The sequence below is a fragment of the Zonotrichia albicollis genome, chromosome 9, assembly GCF_047830755.1.
Source record: "Zonotrichia albicollis isolate bZonAlb1 chromosome 9, bZonAlb1.hap1, whole genome shotgun sequence".
In the NCBI taxonomy this organism is placed as follows: Eukaryota; Metazoa; Chordata; class Aves; order Passeriformes; family Passerellidae; genus Zonotrichia; species Zonotrichia albicollis.
This window is the reverse complement of record NC_133827.1, coordinates 23590853-23613941: the sequence shown is the minus strand read 5'-3', so window position 1 is coordinate 23613941 and position 23089 is coordinate 23590853. Positions and strand designations below refer to the sequence as shown.

Below are 23089 nucleotides of genomic sequence, written 5' to 3'. Positions count from 1 at the left end.
TACAGGATATAGTGGATATTTGGTTGATTTAGGTCACATGGATCTGGAGCAAACATTCACTTGGTTAAAAAAAAAAAAGACATTGTGGTTGGTTTTCTGCAGTCTTTATTTAAAAACCAGAAACAATAGTTTGGCTGCAAGATTTCTTTTTGTACAGGTGAAGTGTTGAACATTTCTCACTTATAGCTAGTTAGTTAGATCAGACACTGGGTGACAAAACCACTCTGGGTAATTAGACTCCAGCATTTCCATTGCCAGCAATGGACACTACAGCAGGAGCATCTAACTGCTTGCAAAAAGATCAGCTATTCTGACAGGTGTGGCACTCATTTAGATGCACAAAGAGAGTGGGCTCTTCCCTGCCACCATATACAAAACTCCCACCAGCATTTGAATTTTGTGCACACGTGTCTGAGGCAACAAGAGATCCATTGTGCATCCATTGGCAAAGTTGAGAGATCAGGCAGGGCTGCTTTTCCAGCACTGCCAGTTGTGTCTCAAGGAACTTGGTGTAAATGCTTTAAGACATGTTCATGTTTCACTGGGAGTGAGGGAGGAATGCTTGATCTGAGGGGGAAGCAGCTAAGCTTGCTCCCACCATAGTCTGTATCTACTTTACACACTCAGAGCACACTCTGGTTCCTGTGGCACCAAAGCCGTGTTTCTACAAAGCTCTTAGAGATGAACAAGTGCTGAATCAAATTTTACCACTCCAGCTGTCTGCTAAACAGGAAGCAGAAGAGTTCAGGACAAATTAAAGCTATTATTCCTGTCTCGTGAGGGAATGTCTGCATAACTCCTAACAGAACATTCTTGTGGAGCAGAAAAGTCTCTTTTCAACAGACCTCTGTTAGACTGAGTTCTTCAATTCTGATTTGCACTGAATAGCTCATCTGTATCTTGAAATAGAAGCAACTAAACGTGATGAACCCAAACCCCAGACTCATTTCAGAACTTACTAGAAACTGCACAGTACAAAGTGGTTGTTAGTTTCCGAGACCATTATAGCATGTGGAAGAAAGAAGACTAATTTAATCGAGGCTGTGGTAAGTCAGGGGACATATTACCTTTCAAACTGTCTAGTTATCTACTACTAAAGGGCATTTCTCCACTTCTAGAATTGCCAACAGGTGGAAAAAAATTACCTTTGTTTGCAAAGACTCTTGGAGTTTGTACATTTAGTAAGAGCATATGCAATAAGGGGCATTTTCTTTCCAAAAGGAAGGCAGCTCTCCATGTGTGTCTGTCTTTGAATGGAGGAGATTCAGGCTATTGGAAGGGGCCCTCACAGGGTTTCTGCACTCCCCTAGAACATTAAAGTCCATTTAAACTTTCTCTAAATCCAGTATCTGAATGGAGTTCTCATACTACATCTAAGACAGAAGTGGTACAGATAGTTGAAAGCACATGCTGACTTGAGTTTCTCCTGCACTAGTGTTTCAGCAACTCAGTTCATTCAGTGTGTGTTCAGAAGATTGATCAGCAAAATTAACATTTTTTTTAAATGGCATTTCTTCTGGGATATGAAGTTACAGGTAGTTTGGCACAAGTACAGGTCATGGGCTCTATTTCCACTCTCAGGCTGGGAGGTTCTTTTGCTTGTTTACAGCATTCATGAGCAGGCGTACATAGGATGTTAACAGGTCATCCATTTTGTAACCCTGTCAGGGAAGAAAAAAGTCTTAAATCTCTCAGGGAACTCCAGAAACAAAAATAACTATCCTTTCCTCCCCTTTTTATTATCTTCTCAGGTTCTTCTTCAGGTTCTTCTGTCCTTATATGGATTTCTTTTCTGTCAATATCTGTCAGTGTTTTAGTTACAATTTATCCATTCCTTCCTCGGCTTTTCATAGATTTCAAAAACTTTACAGAGCATAGCTCTGCTGTCTACTTGGTATTCACTCTGTAGCTTGACTTGTACTTAAGCTTTTCTGTCAGAGTAGTTAGCCTTTAAATGTATTTGTTATCTTTACAAATCTACCTTTAAATATGAATACAGTGATGCTTCTCTGAGATTGTGAATAGTCTGAAACCAGTTTTTAAGGTGGTACCACTCCCTGGAAAATATCAAGTCTTGCAAGGCTGGCATTACTACATAACTGGAGGCAGCCCTGCAAGACAAAAAGCTTATGTAGTTTTGCAGTCTTAACTTCTCAAATGGATAGAATTTTGATGTATGGGAAGAATTTGGGAAATGGCTGTTTTTCCTTGTGTCCTGTGTCATGCATCTTTGCACCAGATGGCATTGTATATGAACTGAACCAGTTCTAAATGGCAGCTTTATTGACACAGCAGTGAATGCTTTTGGTATTTATGGTATAATTGGTATAATTATCATATATATGGTACAGTTTCTTTGGTATAATGCTGCACTGGTATTTATCTGTTTTCATACCATCTTTTGTAGCAATTGGGGTTGGAAAGGAAAAATTAGGATTTTGTTGTGTCTTAGTTGGCGAAACTCTTCTTACCAGAGATGTCTCACATAAGAGTCGGTTTCCTCGTACCAGGTTCCCTATGGTCATGTGAAAATATGTGCTCCCACTGCTCCAGTTGGAGATCTTATTGAAGGGGTAGACTACTAAAATGTCCTGTAGGGGGAAACAAAGTGATCTATACAACATTTCTCAAATGAAAACAGGCTGTTACATAAGAAAACTTGTAGACCCAGAGAATTCTTGTTCTTTCTCACTTCATTTATAAAAACAGTGGGTGAAGGTAATTCCTGAATCCAGGTTAGTGGTATATTGTATTTTCACCAAACAGGTAAATCTTAATCACGCTAATGAGACTTCCTTTCATTATATATTGCTCTTTGCCTTAGCATACTGCCATTAGATTTACAATAATCCAAACCTGTCTTCTAATTTGTTTGGTTATTGAAAGCAAATAGTGCTACTCCCTTTTCCTGAGACCTTGGTAAGACCAGACTGTTGGGGTTAGACTGCAGCTAAATATGGCCATTCAGCCTGATCTCTTACACACCTGGGGCTTCCTGCAAAGCATTTTTCTGAAGCAGATTCCTGGGTGCACTGCCCATCCATCTTCCTGATCTTACCACCTTGCCAGGTCTAACATGATTCCCATGTCTTTTTTCAGAGATGTTCTATCCTATTCCTTTCCAGAATAGAAACTGCAGAGAAGTGATTTGAGGCAGTAATGTTTTCTTCAGTTTCACACAGAAAAAATGAAGAGAGCCTCTATCCTCTCCTACCATTCCTGGGCAAGGTCCTATCAGTGTCACTAAATTATCAGGGTCTGTTCAGTCCTTCCTTAGATGGACTTGTGAGAAGCAGCTGTTACCTTTGTCTTCTGATGTATCAGTGACACTCCTTGCTTGTTGATTGCAATCAGTACAATCTCTGGGAAATTGGGCTCCGAGGCTTGCTGCAAAAGAGTAACACAGCAAGGTAAGCAGAAAATTGAGAAATTATCTGTATCAGGGGCCTAGTGACCTTTGAGAGTGTCCAGTGCTTCTTGTTCTCTTTCCCAAATGAACACTGAAACATTTTGGCCATATATTGATGACTTGAGCAAATGCTCCATGACAGCAGAATCAGATCCATTATTTACTATGCTGTCTGATAACAGGTTAAATGATTGATTGCAAACCACTTAAGAGCCTAGTGAGGAGAAATTAAAGGTAACACATGGGAAATTATTCTTGGGTGATATCCACTCTAGCATGAGAGGATTAGTACCATTCTGTTCTGAGGGAAGAGTCACCAAAGAGATAAGATTTGGCAACATTTTCTTGTGGAGAGCAATGACAGGACAATTTAGCCCCCTGCAGCTACTACACAATTGTAGTAGAGGTGTTATAACTAGAGCAACAACATTGCCAGTAAACAACAAGCATAGTTTAGAATGCATAAAGAATCCATCTCCCAATTTGGAAGAAACTGAATTTTCCTCTATAGATTACAGGAATTCAGCTTTATAATGTATTTTTACTTTCAGATGTGGAATTACAGTCAGTCTGTACCCCTTGGTACTGATCTACTACCAAATCCTCTCAGACAGGCCTTCAAACATACCTTCACCTCAAAAAAGGCTGATCCAAACGTTGGCCACCGGTGTATCATTTTCAAGAAAGCAATCTTGGCCTCATCCACAGTTTTTCCTTCATGTTTACTGTATGCTGCAATAATGCTCTGTTTAGAAGAGGATACAAAGCCAGCTGAGTTGGAGACAGGCAGGTTTCCAAGGCCTAGCCTTAGCACTAAAGACAGCATCAGCTCATCACCACAATCCGGCTTTATGCCCCAGCAGCAGAAAACTGAAAATGAAGACAGCTGCTATGCCATGGTGCAAGGTGAAGCCAGAACCCTCCAGTGTTCCTTATTCCTCTGCTGGGTGAAGGAAGCCCAGCAGCCTGAGGAAATGGACTTCGGGGCAGAGGGACAACATGAGATAAAACTCAGAGAGCCAGTGTTCAGCACCCACAGACACAAATTACATCTTTAGCTGAAAAATGGAGGGTGAATTTTCCCTTCATATTTGAAAGAATGTCCTGTGTTTTCCTCAGCAGACTAAGTGGTAAGTACTTGCTGAAACCTCCTTGCCCTTTTTGTGGATAAAAGAGCCTTTTGCTGTAAGTAGCATAGACAGGGTGCAAGGAAATTGATTTGCTGCCAATAAATACTTATGAGATATCTTCATTTTCTCTTTCTGTCCAATATCCTCAACTTCCAAGTCTCCTCACTGGCTCTCCTATCTCTAACTCTTTTTCTGGGCACTAGAAATAGATTAGTATCTCCAAGAAAGATGCACACTTCAGATAAGCCATCCAAGCCTGCAGATACAGTTCAGAATTTTGGTAGAGTGTGTAAAATCTGGATTGTAAGAGGCAAATCCTCTTCCTATCCTGTTGGCAAATCCAGCAATATCCAATACCATCCTTCCAGAGTACTCTCAAAGACCATCAGATAAAAAATGTAGTGTGGCTCAGTGTGTTTTCTCTCCTAAAGCTCTGTAAATGCAATATGACTAATGAAAGCTGATGTTCTTACCTTCTTCCACTCATCTGGTGCCACTGCTCGGAGCAGATTGTCTGGCACCAGCTCCTTCAGGATTTTGGGGATGGCTGCCAGCTGCGTGCGGTCGTTGTTGAAGCGCGCTTTATAAATCAGCCCTGCCAGCTGCACAGCTTCATCCTTGGAGCACTTGTGGTAGCCTCTGAGGTACTTTGGCAGCTCCTGCAAGAGACCAGCTCTGAATCCAGACACAATAGACTCAAACATTCTAAATTTGTGAGGTCAGGACACAAGGCTTGCCAAACACAGTCCAAGGACATCCAAAGAACTTTTAGCTCTTTCTGAAGGTTCTCTGGATGATCTTTAAAGATCCAACCAAAACTTTCTGTGATTCTCTGATTTATGGAGCACAATGAGCATTTCCATAGTACAGTGAGATAAAGGAGCTCTCAACATGTTCAATATAGCTCAGGTTGAACATTGTGAGAAATAAATCTGTTCTGAGACTTAGTTGTGCCCCCTCTGGAGGAGGTATTCCTCTGGAGGCTCTATAATGCAGGGTTTCAAGAGGGAGACAGTAATACTCCTACAGACTTAATGTCTCACAAGAAATTAAGGTATTACAAGATACCTCTTCTTTAGGGAGCTGCTTACCTGGTGGTAATGGAAAATGGTATCAGCTTTCATATCCTTGCCAGGAGTGACATTCAGCCACAGCTTTCTCATGAAGTACACCTCATAGGCCACAGACAGAGCAGCCCCTAAGGAGATCAGACCTTGTTAGTGCTCTCTGTGTCACTGATAGTCCTACAGTTTTTAAATGGCTTGTGAATTTCTTCAGAAAAGTAATTATGGTTTTAATAGTAAACAGAATTACTAAAAAAACAACACAAAAAGCCATTTTATATGACAAAAGAAATTATCAGTTTTCAGTTCCTGGACACTGCTTATACAATGATCAGATGGAGGAGAAGTTGAGGGACTCTCATTGAGTATTTGTTATTGCATGCTGCTCATGATAGCTGCCTGCTGGTGTACAAGGCACCCAAATTCTCTTACACAGATGTGAATACATCTCCTGATGGCTGTGCTTCTACTAATGAATTGTGATTTAGTGCACCCACATCTCTAAACTGATTTTCAGAGCGCCTAGCAGCTACATCAGCTGAGGGAAGAGGAGTTAGAAGGTCTTAGATACATAGACAGAGCTTCATGGAGTTATGGAGTTGAACCTCAGCTGTCCTGAAATATGTGAAGGTTTTATTGATACAGAGTTTGAGTTTGATATTGGTTTCAAAACATGTATTATCTATGGGTTGGGGGTGGAATGGTAAGTGCAAGGTATTGCTGTTATTATTAGATTGTTTTATTCAAACAAGTGGTTCCTTGACAACATAATGTGTCTGGGTATCACCAGGTAATAACCTGGTTAAAAATTTTCTAACAACTCAAGAAATGTGAGTGACACTCTGTAAAGAACCTATTTCCATGTGTTGGCTGATTCTTAGTATTTGAGGATCAACCTATCTAACTTGCATATATCCAGCTGTGTGTTTTGGATACAACAGGTCAAAAAAGTCTTCTGTACCAATTTTAAATTTCTGGAGAGATCCGCCCCCCAGAAATGTTCTGGTGTTTTTGATAGTCAGTGCTTGGCTGCATCAGGTCACTGATCTTGCTGCTGATGCAGGCATTAACCATGTATGTACAAACAAAAATGATACAAATGACTCTGCTAAACACTTCCCAAGATGGACTGAATCCTACTGGATGGATCAGCTGCTTTCCAGTTCAACACAGCATCTCATGCAGCTTCTGGTCATGCTGGCATTTTCCTTACCATCTTTTCCTGGCCTGTTCCTTTTGTTCCAGTCTGTCACCTGCCTTAGTGAGTCAAAGAAGTAGTCTGCTTCATTCTGACTGATCACCTGCAGAGGCCAAGCAATGAGGGAGAGAAAGGAGGGGTTAGCACACCATATAAAATACTGCCTGTGCCACATACCCATGTATCAGGCTGAATTTTCTTTTTGTGTTTACAGTGAGAGGGCAGAATTATAGCAGGAAAGAAGTGGAAAAATAGGAGGAGAAAGGCCCAATTTATATTTCATACAGGGATCTTTATTGCATCTTCTGTTGCATTTTGCTTTCCAGTTGTTTATTGAAGTCAAGCTGAAGATGCCTAGCTTATTCCCAGTCTTCTTCCCTTTGTAAAGTGTTGTTACATATTGGGTTTCTCTTTTCAGGAAGGCAGCACACCAGAACCTCCTTGTGCTAGGGCTCAGTGCTGCTTTTGCCTTAATCAAAGTTTCAGAGAGAAGGGACCTCTCAGTGAGACAGCCAGCCCAAGCTTCAGCTCGGGCAAGGCAGGCTCCCAACAAACCAGAGAGTGATTAATTGGTGCTGGTTGCCCCTTCTTTCCCTCATCCTAGTGGGCACTGTACACATGCAGCACATCTGGGCAAAGTCTGGGTGAGAAAGGGCTGAATCCAGCAGTATGCAACCATCCTAGCAGCTGCTGGAAGGCCTGCATCTCTGCTTTTAGTGCCACCTGGGTACTGGCAGAATGATAGAAGCTCTGCATCTCCATCCAGCTCATTCATGAGACTGAAGATAATTGTCAACTGCTAAAAGTTCAAGTTTAGGTTGTATCCCCTCAGTAAGACAGAAGCAGTAATCACCTGCTGTGGTTCTTGGCTTTGTATGGTTGTTTAGGTGGCCTGATAATTAAATACATATTACCTGGTAAAAAATACATATTAAGAGAGGAGGGGCAGCCTGGCTACCCTGCCAGAGTGAAGAAGGAGTTACCTTGTCTGCAATCTTCACAAAGAGGCTGAAACCTTCCCAGGAGTGCAGCTGCAATTTGGAAGCGATGTTCTGACACAGAGTCTGGATTTTGGTGTTTGTTCCAACATCAAATGTCTATGAGATAACAAGACTCTTGTTACACAGAGGAGAGTAAGAAATAAGAATATTGAATGTCTTCACACATGCTCCTGGATGAGCACATCATGACTGGAATAATGGTCAAGGCTGGGAAAACAAGTGCTCACCAGTTCTGTTTCGTTGGGGAAGAAAATCTTGTGTGAGATCTTAGTGTTGTTCTGTAAGATGGCCTCAACCTCCACAGGATGAGGTGCCCACTTCCTGCAGCCACTCCTGGAAAATGCCACCACCATCGTAAGAGACATCAGTTTAATCATTGAGGAAATGAATAGCAGTATTCCAGCCAAACAGCAGGCACCCTCCAAAGTGCCAGTACTCTGTGATGGGGCTGGCTCCAATGCACCTCCACCCCAGTGTAAATTCAGTGTATTAACAGCAAGAAACTGAGGGTTTATTAGCAGGTAACGTGAAAGTCTATTCTGCTCTGCAAGGAGGTTGCATGAATAAGGCACCTTCCTAGCCAGCACTATTGCCTCTTCTGTGGATTCAGCAGCATTTTTCCTTACTGACTGACATGTGAATATAGCAACTACAAGGAGAAATACATTTTATTTAATTCCTGCATCAGTAAAAAGCTATATATTTGGATACAAAATTACTTGGAGCCCAAGTACCAAAAAGGTCTGGAGAGCTGCTTGAAAGCATTTTATGTGAGAGCTGAAGTGCAGTCACTGACTTAGGAGGTGCTTAAGCTGTACAAGCCCAGTTCTTTGAAATTATAGCTCAGAGCAGAGCTGCCTTTTACAGCAAAGGAACTGGCCCTGAAATCTCAGTCATGCCAGAATCTTGACATAGTTAAAGCGAGAACAAATCTAGCAAATTACCTCCTGGGGCTGGTAAGTTCTTGTCCTCTGTGGCATAGAGCAGGCTGCTCAGGTATTTTGAACACCATAGCTGGTGTTATGGGCCTCTCACATGGGGTCGGTCTCTTAGGAGGAGGTTAGTCTGGATCCAAGCTTTAATTGGGTGGATTTGAAAACTAATTTTTTTCCATCCAATAAAGGAAGACTTGACTGTAACCAAGCTGAACAGCATGTGCTTTGTACTGTGCAGGCACTGTATGAAGGACCTTCCCTGCTCAGTCACCTGTTCCTGCCGTGGCATCAGAGGGAGGCCCTGGGAGCTCAGGGAATTGCTGCAGAGGCACAGGGCTACCCGCCTCTCCTTGCAGCCTGAGCTAGGAATTCACTGCCAAGGTGAGATCTGCTTAACCCCCATCAGGGTGGTTCCCTGGCCAGGATTCTGGGGGTGAAGCTGTAAGGTGGTTTATGGCACAAAAGGTGTGTACCCCAGGGCTCAGTTGGGTTCCCCCGTGTGTGTTTAGGTCAGTCCTTTGAGCTGCCTGCTCTGCCCTTTCCAAAGAGACCAGGTTACTTACAGGGAGAAGTTGGACTAGATGATCATTGAAGATCCCTTCCAACTGAAATAGTTTATTCTATTCTGTTCTATTCTATTCTGTCTTAAGCAGATGCAAGTTTACTCTTAAGAAAAGAACTTAGAAGATAAGATTTGTCTTTGTTCCACTTCCCATCCCCCAGGCTCCAGATCTGGGGCAGTTTAGCAAATAAAATCCTCCTTCCAAGCAGCCCATTCTGCTTTCCCCTCCCTATTTGCTGTCTCTAAAGAAGCTCTGTACAGCTCAACAGGGCTTAGATCATGAATAGCACATGATATAGGGAGGCAGGAATTTTTAAGTCTTCTCAATAGAAATAAACAATGAATAGCATTCCTTGCCATGCATTTTTCAGACACTTCAAAAGCAAGTTCAATGTGTGGTGACATTTCCCCAGCAGTGCCAAACCCCATCCACTGCAAGGGGGACATCCACTATGTTAGTGTTCCCCTAGAGCCTGACCTGTGGGGCTTACAGACAAACATGTGGCCCAGCCTGAGGGGAAGGGGAAGATGCAGGAGCTGAAAGGAGAAATCTTTGGGCAGATTCTTTACTGATGAGGTCTGTGGCAGGGAAGTGGTAAATCACAGCACCATCAAAAGGGAGAAGGCTGCAGTCAACCTTGGTGCTAAATCTTTGTTCTCAGAGGGGCAAGCTGGGTTATTCCAGTGCTTGGAGGAATCTAGGGAAGCCTTTCCTTTACAGTTCAGTGATCCTTCCTGAATCCTGTCATCCTTCCTCTCTCTCTGGTTTTGTAATGTCCCTTAGAATGACAACTCATTTGGAAGCTCAGGAAACACTGTGGTTTGGGGGTCTTATGCTTCAGCCTGGGGTAATGCCAAGTGGATGGAGAAGTCCTTGCTGTGAGCAGCCAGGTAAGAGTCAGGGCTTTGTTCTTTTGGGTTTTTTTAAAGAATAGGAATTGATTGTACTGATCCTTTGAACAATGACATGCTGCCTCACCAAATAAAAGTAAGGTCAGGATATCATCAGTGGCATCATTCCAAGCTGCCTGCCCTTTAGGATCTTTGAAATACCCAGCTCTGGGAGTCAAGTGGTTATGTGTGGTGATGAACTTTTTAAAATTCTACTAACTGTGAAAGAAAAAGCTGAAACTGTGACATAGACCTCTCTTCAATGGTTCAAAGTCCATAAAGAAAGTTAAAATGAATGATCATTTGAAAAACCAAGATGTAAAGAGGAAAAGGAAAACAACAGTTGCACTGTTTTAGCCTGTGTGTTTTCTGGGACCTGATTATTGCTATTTGAGCACTTTGAGCTGGTTGTATGCCAGATTATTTACCTCATTACTGTCTGAATCCTCCGATGGCACCCCGGGGCCAGTGTTTCTTTCTGGCGTGTCTCTATGAACTTCTGGGCGTGTTTGAGCAGTGACTTGCTGGGTGGGAAGAGGCCAGTGCAGAGCCAGAGCAGCTGCCAGCCCTTGGTCTCGCTGTACCTGGGAACACAAACCAACAGTTCTGCTACAACCGCATAAAATTCTCTGTTTGAGCACATACCAGCTACAGGGAGGAGAAATGCACCCCATTGTGGTCCATTGTGCAGAGAGCTGCAAATCAACAGAGCCTTCACCCAGGCTCTGGCATTCGTTTGCTGTGCAGCAGCCACAGCCTGCATGTGAAGACAGTGCCAACTCCTGCATAAGAAATACTCATGACAGATGCAAACCTCATGGATAAATATAAATTCCAGTTTAGCAGCCATCTCAGTAGCAGTGAGCCTGGTGGCATCCTCTTGGAAAGCCACTGCTGATTTGGTGTTCAAGCTCACATGTATTCAGATCCTGGTTTCTCAGTGGATGTATTCACCTGCCCTCTGCACTGGCCAGCTTTGCTCAGGGCATGAACATTTTGCATGCACTGGCTTCCCCTTACAGGTACTCCTGTTCTGAAAAATGAACATGGTGATAGCATCATGTAGTGAGGTGGATGCAGTTCTTAAATGTTCCAGATCGAGCTGCTACTATTTTTCAGGTGGAAATCCAGTTCTTCCAACCTCTGCATCTGTGAAATCTGAGTTTAAGTTCTTCTGGCACCTTGCCCTTACCATTAAGAAGGGCTCTGCAGCCTTGAGGTGGTCAGTCATTCTGCCTCAAAGCCAGAGCAGAGCTCACTTCAGCTGTGCTCTGAGATTGCTCTGAAATGCTCACTGGTGTGAAGTGGTTTTGGTTGGGCAAGTCAGCATGTCTGGCTCTGAAAGGGCATCAGACTTTTCTGAATAAAGAGGTTCTGGCTTCTTTATTCCCACTCGCTGTTCTAATTTTGCAGATGAAAACAGACTATTTTAATCCCATTTATACTCTATAGAGTGGTGTTTGTGTCTGTGTGAGAGCAGGACATGGTCCATAACACAGCAGCCTGGGAAGATGAAAGATTTGTTGCTCTGGCTGTTCTAATGAAAGTATATGCAAATAGCCACCTTTCAAGCATTGTTTTTTCCACATCAGTGATCCCTCTCACATTGGTGGAACACATCAGGCATGGCACTGGCACCATGGTTACAGACTATGCATTAAATAGCCTGTAAGATTCACTGCCTGCAAGGGAATTTGCCATTCAACACTGACACACATGATGAAATTTCCACTACATGCAATACTTGTGGAACAGAAGACAGAAAATAAAAAAAAAAAAAAAAAACCAAAAAAAAAAAAACCAATGCATCCAGAAACAGACAAACAATTTTGTTAATAATTAATATTATTTTAAGCTGCTTTTTGCAATTCAGTTTTCCTGGAAGTAGATCAAATTATCAGTTTGTGAGTGGGGAAGAAAACACCAGCCCATTTCAGAGACTTTTATGTGGGCAGATGCCTCTGTAGCCAATCTGTTCTGCAAGGCAGTTTTGTAATCAAATTAATATAACTACTCAAAAGTATTTATTCACTGGTGGTAAAAATCCAGTGTGAACTATGTTTTTGTGAGAGGGGAATGCTGCTGGTGGGAAATTTAGGTGGAGAGTTGCCAGGGCAGTCAGTGAAGGGATGCAAGGACTATGCAGTGCCATGTTTCCCCTGCAGACTGCTTTGGGAGCAGGAGAGCCTCAGTGACACCTTGCCTGCCTCACAGCACATGAGATGAGCATGGAGTGCTGATGAGAGCAAAGCAGCAGCTCAGGGGAGGTGATTGATGGTGCTCTCTGACCTCTCCCTGCCAGGGAGTGGTCCTGAGCACTCCACAGAAGTAAGCACTGCCTGGCAAAAGGGGGAAGGGAACCTGTTAGTCCAGCATTTGTTTATCCTTCCCCTGCCCCCACTGCAGCAAGGATTCTTGATGCCCCCTGCACCTGGGGCCTGGCTCTGCAGGAGCAGGGTGTTTGCACCCAGGTAAATACCTGTTTCTGTTCTCAGTCAGTTGTTTCATAATCTGACAGTAAATCTCATCCCTCAGGACTTCCTCCTGGATAGCTGGCACAAATATCTGGTCAGTGACTTCCACAGAGGAGTGTGCCTGTTTTGAGGGGTAGTCTCCCATGAATTTCATGATGGGTAAATGTGATGTTAAGGAGAAAAGCAAAAATTTTGGAAGGCAAATGGGAAGTTTCATCTGGATCCTAACATGTTAGTGACTTTGTTGATGTCTAAGTGGATAATGCTGGGAGGAACGTCTGGAGCATGTTCCCTGTCTGTCCCTTACCCCCTTTCCCTTTGCAGCAGCTGCTGCTTGGCTGTGATTTGTACTGTGCTAATAACTGCATTCTCTGGGCATATGCAGTAAATCTCTCTCACTCCTAAAACCAGGTTATTAGTTTAGTGAGCCATCAGTAGCTGTGGAGTACTGGGAGGAAATTGGAACATTTCCCTATAGACAAGGGAAACAGATTTGATCCACTCCATCCTTATGTGAATGTATCCCCTGTGAGGTGGCTGAGGCATCTCAATAGAGGTAATTTAGTGGACCTGGCTAACTCTTCCTTCCCCTTTAGTGTTCTCAGATCCCAAAGAGAGGAAAGCAAGGATATCAATGAAGGCCTGACAGGCCAAATCCCGAACATCAGGGTCTGTGCATGCTTTCTTCAGCAGTGGTTGTTTCAGAGGCTCCTTGGAATGTGCCCACAGCTGACTGTGCCCACGGGATTTCTGGAGAACAGCTTTGCTGATGGATTCCTTCTCAGGAGTCCTGAACAAAGACAAATGCAAGTAATACAAAATTACTGGACCAGTATTGCTTTGAACAAAGGAGGTCATTATCATAAAGACATATCTCTAGACCTGTTCTTTCACAAGACAGTGATCTCAGATCTGCTTTGATTCTGTAGGTCAGCAAGAGCAGGGAAATGTGGTTTCCTGTATATCCAGAAGGTAGGAGGCTTGCGAAAAACAGAGGGGTTTTTAGAAAACTAATTTTCCTCTTTCATTTTTCTCTGAGATATTGTATATCCTCACTAGCTGGTAAGTGCTGAAGAAAGGGTGAGAAGTAAGAATAGAGCCTGCTGGAAGAAGTCAGCCCAGTCAGTCCTCCCCTTGGCATTTCTGGAGACTTAAGATACAATGGCCATGGGCCGGAATCTCTGTATCCAAGGTCACAATTACAAGGAACAAAAAGAAGAAACACAATCAGAAGTGGGAGATGCCATTACATAATAGGCTTTAAGGATTACTGATCAACAAGAACTTTTCTAGGTCATACTCTACACAGAGAGCTTCACCTGAAGTGTTCATAGGAGAACTCTTCCAGGGTGTAAGGCTTCACCTTGATATCCTCTTCATCAGGTTCCTCCATGAAGGAGTTCTGTGAAGCTGTCCTCCTCTGGTCTGGAGACATCATCAGCAGACTCTGCAATAACACAGCCACACAGAGATGTCACATGGAGACAGGTCTCTGCATGCACTGTCAGGGGTTACTCAGCATATGTGTGCAGGTAGCCCTGTGTGCTGCCTGAGACCTCCTGCCTCAAAAGCAGCATCTCCAAAGACTCCAGAATGACCTGGGAACAGCTGACTCAAAGAACCAATTTACACAGATGTAACAGTAGTGGACTTTGAAATGTATGTGATTATCCAAAGCACAGCACATGTTTTACAATGCACCTGCTTCTCTCTAGTGTGTTTTGCCACCAGTTTTTCTGCTTTCTATCTGTTAGCACAGAGTCCAGTATACTGAATCCTCATAACTGAAGACAGAATTATTAGCAGTGGTACTAATGAGAAACCTTGGCTCCCTCAAAGACTGTATTCCCTTTAAATAACCTGATGCACTTAGAGGTTCTCTTGAGGCATTATGTGATTACCTCTCAAGCCCAGAGTGAATGCAGGAAAATGCAACTGCACACTCATACCCCTTAATTGCTACCAGCTCCAGGCACTGAAGTCTCCCATGGTGATAGAGTGGTTTTTGGGGGTTTTTTAAGCCATTGCCTTTGTGCAGCTGCAGTCTTTTCCTTAGTGTCTGGGTAGACTTAGTTTTGTTTTCAGACAGGACAGAATTAAATGCTTTGTTTCAATAGGAGGTATAAAACTTGTCTGGCTTTGGAGGGACAATTATCTTCCAGTTATAAATTCAACCATATTAACTTATTAATTTTTATCTTCCAGTCTTTTCACATGGAGTGCTTAGCTTTCCTTACCAGCACTTGACTAGAGGGTTTTGTGAGGGAAGGAATGATGTAGATGTCTTCCAAAAATACATTCCCTGTTTTGCCTGTCCTTTCATTCTGGGCACAGATCCAGCCAGAGTCTGCATCCAGCCTTTTGTCTTCGGTGAAGATTAGCAAGTCTCCCTTCTTGAAGGACAGGATGCCAGGATCATCTGGAAAACAGAATAAGAGGGGGTACTGTTCAGGCTTGACAGTCTGAGAAAATGTAAAGCAATGTGAAAGACAAGGAAATTGTATTTTGAAGGCCTGAAATCAGTTAGCAGTAAAAAGTGATTTGTGTAAATATGGCTAATTTTCCAGTAACACTTTCCAGTAACACCAGAGAAATCACTTCTGTTTCCTCTGACACCCTGACTTTGATCCAGTTAGGGCAATGGCAGAACTCGGTTTGATTCACATGAATGCTGACTTTGTGTCCAGACTGGCAGCAAAGCATGGAAAGGAACTCAGTAGTTGTAAGTAGCTGAAGTTAATGTTTATATTTTAAACATGCATGTCTGTTTGAGCCACCTCTATTCCACAGGAAATTCCAGTTTACTGCTTCTGTGAAATTCTTCTGCAAAGTATTTCCAGAGAGCCCAGATCCAACTTCCTACTATAACCAAACTGAGTTCCCGGACACTATACTATCTAAATAAAATACATAAAGAAGGAGAAGGAGGAAGGAAAGATTATTTGTGTGCAAGGGTACTGAATCCCATTGCCTTATGCTTGGCATTGCTATGCTGATGCATCCCCCCAGGAGCAAAGGGACTCTTGATGAAGTTCCCCTCTCCTCTTTGAGCACCTTTGAACAAGTCCTGTGCATTTTTTCATGATTTCTCCACACCCTGTAGAAGAGTTATGAGACTTACCCTGGGATTTTTTCTCATGCATTGCCACAGCAAATTGTGATCTTTTCTTCAGTCCTTCCAGGAACATCACCACCAGCTCAGCAATGACAACACTGTTTACAGATGTCAGAACAAATTCCTCGCCACGAAGCGTGATGAGAGTGCAGCTCTGTCCAAATGACTTCACTGCCCTAGGTATTATTGAACAGTTTGTTACCAGAGCATCTGAAAAACTTACAGACCCATCTGTAAACACAGCCAAGGCACCCAGATCTCCTTGCAGGTAACTTCCTTACAGTGAATATTGGTAGTTCCTAATTTGCCTTCCCATGAGCTGGCAAGTGTGAAGGACTGAAGTGGTTCAGCTTTGCTCTGGACTCCACCATGTTTTGTACAAAAGTGCTTCCATATAGACACAAGAACTCCCTTCTTTTGGAGTAACTCAACAGCTAATTAAATCTCTGGCAGTCCTCACAGCGGGCTTTTTTGTGTATGTAAGACCCTTTTCTCCAAGTAACTTGATGCAAGGATGTGTGCCATGAGCAGACAGTAGTTAACAGCTTTTCTCAGTGATCCTCTTCTGGTCCATGACACCTGAGAAAGATGTCAGCTCTCAGTATGCACAACAGACAATGGCTTAACTGTGTCACTTATTTGGGCCATTGTTGTCTCAATGCCTGCTTGTGCTTCTTTATACCTTTCTGACTCAACAGGACCACTTTACACCAGCTGGAAGAATCCAGTCCTTTCAGTAGTTTCTTTACAGGCTGCTCAGTTTTGCCTTTCTGTTTCTTGGACCTAGGCTAAACCACCTTTCTAGGCACAGATCAAATCACCTAAGGAGGTGGCAGAGAAGGTACACCCTTTCTGAGTATGGAAGAGATGCCATCTTCAGATCTTGTTTTTCTAGGGCCCTCACCTGTTGGTGTGGATGCCAGTTATCTCTGGGTAGGTCAGCTCAAGGAGCCGCTTTTCTGACTCATCCAAGAAGCAGATGCCTTTCCAATTTATAGCAATAATGAAGTGGTTCTTAGGCAAGCTGGGTCCTGAAAAGACAGAAAAAATCCTTATCAATGCTCTACAAGTCTTCTCCTATTGATCTTATATCTATCCTCTACTCCCAGGCTCCAGATATTACCTGAAAACTTAGTGACTTCAAAGAATCTGGAAAAGAGCAAAGGCCACTGAAAGCGAGCAAAATCTACAAGTTGCTCCTTCACAGTCTGAGAGGAGAGATGGTCCTGTGTGTATGGGGCCTGCAGGAAAAAAACACACCCAAGGTTTTCTCAGTAAAATCTGGTTTGCATGATCTGCAGACAATAAAGAACAAGCCTGATCCCAGACATCCCAACAATTCTCTGCTGTTATTGGTGTCAAGGGAACTTGAAGAAAGTAAATCAGGAATGGTCTCCAGGGACCCCCATGCAGCTAACAGTGCCCACAGGCATCTGGATTCCAAATTTCCCTTGAATCCCCACTGACCTATTCCAAGTCTAATGTGCCTTGGATGCCATGGAAATAATTCAGGTAATCCATTTCCAGATCAAAAGCCAATACTTCATGCCATGCCCATCCTGACTTGGTTTTCAGATGGAAAATAGAGCCTTTAAAGCTACTCTATTCAGAGATTTAAATGTACTTTTTCATTCTTCCCCCTTGCTCTTCATATGGAAGTGTGAGCAGAAAGGCTTTCTGCTCCCCCAGACCTAATGAGCTATTTGGGATCTCCAAACTGAGTTCGTTTTCCTTTTTCCCCTACAGACTATTAATAAATAAAAAATGGTGAAAGAAGCAGAAGCTGGTGCTCAAGAGTGGTTACCCAGCAGTGCTTGACAAACCTCTTACCTTAGCATGTGCATAGGTTACAAGGCTCACCCACTTTTCCAGGGGTTTGGACTTCAGCTGCTTTACTGGAATACAGTCATGGAGCACCTTCTGCACAAGTTCATTGTGGACGGTATCTCCAAATTGGATATAACAATATTTTGCACCTATCTCCACCAAATCTTCCTCCTGAAACAATTAATCCATTAAAAGAGGCCTAGAAGGATGTCACAAAGGCTAAATAGCCTCTTTCAACCTTTGAACCATTTAGGAATGGGGTTTTCTCAGTTTTTGTCTGGATAACTCTTAACAGTCATCCAGCATGAGGAGTGGTGAACTTCACAGAATGGTAACATCAGAGAGATTAGTAGCAAAGATATTTTAAAGTATGACTCAATTTGCCCCTTTGGACATGCCTCCAAGCTCTCACTGAACTGGAAGTTGCAGGGAAGGGAAAAGTATTAATTAAAACTGTCAATGTGACAGCTGGCACAATCACCTGGACAAGGATTGTTCCTTAAGAAGGGAAGGGTTGTTCACATCCACTTGAGAGGAATAGTGGATTTGTCTTTACAAACAAGCTGTGGGTCTGCTAGTAGATAAAACTAGCACTTGGAGATAAAAGAAACAATGGGAAGGATTCCACTGATTGACAAATAGAAAAATATATTTGCTTTTACAAATGAACTTTAGGTTGCTGATAAATGAAATTAGACACTGAAAGATGAAAAAAACAATGGGGAAGAAAAACCTCTCCATTCCATAAGAATTAAAAATTAAAAGGGAGGGTTATACATTAGAGGGAAATCTTTGGTATCAGGCATATTGGGAAGACTGGACCTCTCAAGTACCTCAGCCAATGGGGAAGGAGAGAGGGAAATGTGGCCGGGAAATCAGGATAAAAAGGAGGCTGCATCCTCCAAAAATCTGAGAGATCCCAGGGGAATGCCCCATGACCTCTCCTTTTATTGGAATAAAGTAAAAGGACTCCTCTGTCTCCTTTTTGAACACAACTCTCAGGTGTTGATGGATTAATTTTCCTAACACACTACAAACAGTTCACATTCCTGCTTTGTATCGTGGGAAGCACTAATCCAGTTGTGTCTCCTTAGGGGGCTGAATGAGGAGCCCCACCTTGTCACAGCGGTACTCTCCAAAGCGAACGCCCCGGATGAGCTGGTGGTAGATGAGGTCGGTGCTGACGGGATCCTGGCGGGAGCTGTGCCAGGGCGTGAAGATCTCCTTGCGGAAGTAGAGGCGCCAGGGCGCGTGGCGCTCGTGCGTGCCGCGCTCCTTCACCAGCTGCTCGCACTGCGAGATGGCATCCAGCACGTGCTCCCGGCCCCCGCCCAGCGACCACACCTGCCACACAGGGACACCGCATTTACTGCCAGCCTGCCTGAAGGACAGTTCACACACTGCTCCTGTCTCCTGACTGCAAGGAAAACTCCAAAAGGGAGGCAAGTTGTATGGGGTAAGTGGATGTATCCAGCTGGGATTCAGAGCTGATTAGGTTTCAGTGCAGGACTGGGTTGAGGGAGTTCCAGAATTCAGGAATTCTCAGTGAGGCTGGGTGGGCAGCAGCAACTCCACAGAAAGAGAAGGGAGCATTTACTGCCAACCTGCTCTGGGCCTGCCCAGAGGATCAGTAACACAAAGCTCCTGGTCTCCTCACTGCAAGAAAAACTCCAAAAAGGTAAGCAGATGCATCTGCAAGTTGTATGTGGTAAGTGGATGTATTTTTACAGGTCAGCTATGTGGCAACGGAAACCTTACAGGGCTGCAGCAAAAATTGCTGAGTGATGAGCCAACAGAAAGGCAGAATAGTATTGACAAGTCTTGAGATCCAGCTGGGATTCAGAGCTGATTTGGTTTCAGTGCAGGACTGGGTTGAGGGCATTCCAGAATTTAGGAATCCTCAGTGAGGCTGGATGGGCAGCAGCAACTCCACAGAAAGAGAAGGGAGCTTTCATTCTATTTTTCTACACTTTACCTTATCAAACACAGCAATGTAGAGTGAAAACCCAAAGATATCCTTCAGTTTGATTTTATCTGCTATGAACTGACAGATCTCTTTGGCAGTGGAAGCAGAGTCTGCAGGGACAGTGATGCTTTGGCCATTCATCAGGGTGACATGAAACATAATGGGTTTCTTCTGCTTTGTTGCCTGTAAGTCAGAGTTAAATGAGAGAAAAATTTATGGACAAACCTTACTGTCTTCTGAAGAATGAAGTAAGCTTTTAGATCTAAGAGCTACACACCTTGTACAACCTGGTCAACAATCTTTAAGTGAATCACCAACACCCACACAGTTTCTTCAGAGCATGGTGAGTTGTAAATATAAATTGCATCCCTGGAGCAGCACTGGACTCAAGTTTTCTCCTCCTCACAGCTCAGTAGAGCTGAGAATCACATAACAGTGCTGACTGATAGATTTTTCATGAGCCACATTTGTCCTGATGACTTTTGGGAACAGCCTTACATGCATCAGTGCAGAGATGGCCTGCAGCAAGCACATTGCCCAGGAAGATGTGTGCTAAGCAATAGGGTCCCTGAGATTTAGGGAGGAATTGAACTGAGGTCTTGAAAGGAGAAGGGGGTGATTTTTAATTACTAGGGTGAAATTTAATTACTGGGGTGACAGTTAAAGGAAGTGGAGGACAATATAGCACCATCATAATCCTTTCTTCCTTTCATTTTAAAAGCATAACCTTAGCTCAGTTCTTTCCAAAAGTGATAGTAAAAGCTTTCCTCACAAGGTTGTTTCTGGCCTGTGGTTCCTGAGTGGATGGAGGTACTTCCCTGCATATCATCTGCTGCTCCTTACATACTTTTCTGCGTTTATGGTAACTGAATAGCCAGAAGAGGTGTATCCAAGAAGCTGCCCAGACCAAGGTGGCTGGTCTTCAATCCTCTTGTGCAATTGATTTCTATTATTTGATTTAGGAATTCCTGCTATTACAGGCTAGTGAATGTAGTATAACAACAAAGTAAGCAGTACACTTAGAAAAACCAGTACAGAATGTCCCAGATCAATATAATTAAGCCAAAAGGGAGTTGGTACCTGAAGTTCCAGCCAGCTGGGAGGTTCAGTGCGGGCCCCGTTGCTGTAGGTGCGTCTCAGACGCTCAGCACAGTACGGAGCGTAGCCCGTGGGCCCGTGGTGGATGAAATTCAACAGGTACTGCAAGCACAGAGCAGGAGAAGGAGTTAGGAAACATTAATCCTCAGAAAACATTAAAAACCTTCTGCAACTGACACACTAGATTTCAGTGACCCATTAGATTTCAGTTCACCAGAAAATATTAAAGATTAGAGCTGGAATTATTGTCTTCAAAAAGGAGGCTTGAGACACTTAGTTTTCACTCTTTCTTCAGAACTTTCAGTCCAATGGGAGAGAAGATTTGTGTTAGTCTCTCCACTGTGTTTAACTACATGAGTAGTGGAGATTTTGTTCTTATGGTTAGGTTAGAGCAAGACTTCGTGTTTTCAACCCAAGAGTCTGAAGTTTTATGACATGCTGTATGAATGAAAGAGCTGGGAAGAGGGCTAATGTCAGATTAGGTCTAATGATGATTGATACTTTTAGTTCTACCAAGTTCTCTGGCAATATCATCTGAAGTCCATGATTAAGATGGGACATTTGAAGAGATGAATGGGATAAACTGAGCTTTTGGAGTCTGTATGGCTCTTGGATGACAAGGACTTGTATTTATGTATCTGTATTTAGTGCAAGCATGCCTCATTCACCTGGTTATTTTAATGATGAAAAATATTCCTAGAGGTAGGGTGTGGTCGTGTCTTTCATGAATTCTGCATGCTTCCAAGTCTTTGGATGAAGGCTGGTGTCAAAATATGCCTATGGCTTGTGACTGGTTTGTTCCAAGTAGTGCCCATTTAGCAGCATGTATGATTAGACTGATTATTTGAACTGGGGTGTTAATAAATCAAGGCTGAAGTTTCATGCACATCCATGGATCCTGTTTGCTCTCAGATCTAGGAGGAAGCCTGATGTCAAGTTGGAGCCACGGGTTGAGTTTTTGTCCTGTGGTGAAGTGGATTTATCCTCCATTTAAACTTGGAAATTAATAAATCATTAAAAAGTCCAAGTATCTGTTGGACGTTTTAGGGCTTAGAGATACAGGGTAAGGACTGATAAAACTTGGGGGTGTGATTTTGTACTGGCCTCCTGAATATAATTAATGACAAGGGTTGTAACTGGAGACATCTTTTAGTTGTCTTCAGCTGGAAAGGTAGAAGTGGAAAAGTTAAAATTTGCCAGATCCCTTGCAGATTATAGATCTAAAATGAGAACTGTGATGAACAACAGAATCCAGACTGTATGATGTGTAATGAAAAAATTAAATATGAAGGCAGCAATAATTTATTTAAATTCCCAGATAAGCGTATGTGATGAGAAAGTTTCTGCTGAAACCATAGCACCAGCTGCTCTGGAAGTCAAACATTTTATATGGCTGTCAGCATCAAAACACACAAGACACCATCTGAGCTGAGGTGTGTGAGCTGCTGTAGGAAGGGTTAGCAGTGTACCTTCACAAACGTGTCTGAAGGAGGAAAGCAGCCAAGGCAAAGTGACAGAAGGATCCAGCCACGAGCATAGCTGCTCCTGTTGCTGTTTTCTGTGAGTTGTTTGCAAATCTGGCAATAAATCTCATCTCTGTAACGAAACATGAGAGCAACAGATAATTCACTGTCTGAACTCTTTGGCTTCATTTCGACTGCAAGCTTGGCAGGATTGCAGCTTGATGAGGTAGATCTGAGCTAGGTTCAACCACAACAGCTAGGATAGCACCTGTAATGCACCTCAGGAAATAGCTTTGCTATGAAAAGGCTTCAGGCATGCTTAGGGCCTTTTGCCACTCCCTCTTACTCAAGTGCAATTCCCATGCTGAATTAACTTCAGCAGGGAGATAGAGAAGCAGGGGGCTGTGCAGGAAAAACAACTGCTTGGTCATCCAGCTGTGAAATGGCATTGCTGTCCAAGAGTCCAGATGTGTAACTTGCTCTGAGCTCTCTGCAGCATGTGGGTTGTAGCTCATGGCTCTTGTCTGTCTGCTTGTAGGTGGATTTGGGGGTAAGGATGGGGGACACCCTGCTTAATTTTATATATATTTATATATTTACATATATATTTTTTTTATATATTTATACACAAACTTGGAGTGAATCTTGCACAGAAGTGGAGAAAGGAGCACTTCAGTGTAAGCTTGTGAAAATGCAAGTTTACCTGCAACAAGGACCTAAGGGAAACAGATGCAAAAATCTGCATAGAAATAAAACTGTTATTAAAAAGTCACCTTAATTTTTTCTAGACTCGTGGAACCCACATTTGTCAAATCTGATGTGAGAGGGCACAAGTTGGATGAGTTTTCTCTTCCTTCACAGGACACTTGATGAAACACAAACCAAGGGTATGGGTACTTAGCCTGTGGCTATTATGCTATATGGATTGAATGCAATTTTTTCCAGTAGAGAATCTG

The 23089-nt window shown here is 43.1% G+C and overlaps 1 protein-coding gene across 1 annotated transcript in view; it reads right to left on the bottom strand.

Annotated features, from left to right (window-relative positions):
• Positions 1-162: 162 nt before the first annotated feature.
• Positions 163-23089, bottom strand: part of MYO7B (myosin VIIB) — a 51923-nt gene continuing 28996 nt past the window's right edge. Inside the window, exons 29-50 of the mRNA XM_074547034.1 lie at positions 22140-22266; positions 20653-20772; positions 19582-19755; positions 18723-18950; positions 17610-17777; positions 16903-17020; positions 16684-16810; positions 15786-15955; positions 14902-15083; positions 13984-14111; positions 13297-13454; positions 12670-12823; positions 10619-10774; positions 8030-8135; positions 7785-7898; positions 6817-6904; positions 5631-5737; positions 5013-5198; positions 4038-4154; positions 3304-3387; positions 2472-2591; positions 163-1661 (exon numbers count right to left, since the gene is read on the bottom strand). Of these exons, the coding sequence (XP_074403135.1) occupies positions 1578-1661; positions 2472-2591; positions 3304-3387; positions 4038-4154; positions 5013-5198; positions 5631-5737; positions 6817-6904; positions 7785-7898; positions 8030-8135; positions 10619-10774; positions 12670-12823; positions 13297-13454; positions 13984-14111; positions 14902-15083; positions 15786-15955; positions 16684-16810; positions 16903-17020; positions 17610-17777; positions 18723-18950; positions 19582-19755; positions 20653-20772; positions 22140-22266 (3016 nt within the window). The 3' untranslated portion in view covers positions 163-1577. The remainder of the gene's footprint in view (positions 1662-2471; positions 2592-3303; positions 3388-4037; positions 4155-5012; positions 5199-5630; positions 5738-6816; positions 6905-7784; positions 7899-8029; positions 8136-10618; positions 10775-12669; positions 12824-13296; positions 13455-13983; positions 14112-14901; positions 15084-15785; positions 15956-16683; positions 16811-16902; positions 17021-17609; positions 17778-18722; positions 18951-19581; positions 19756-20652; positions 20773-22139; positions 22267-23089) is intronic.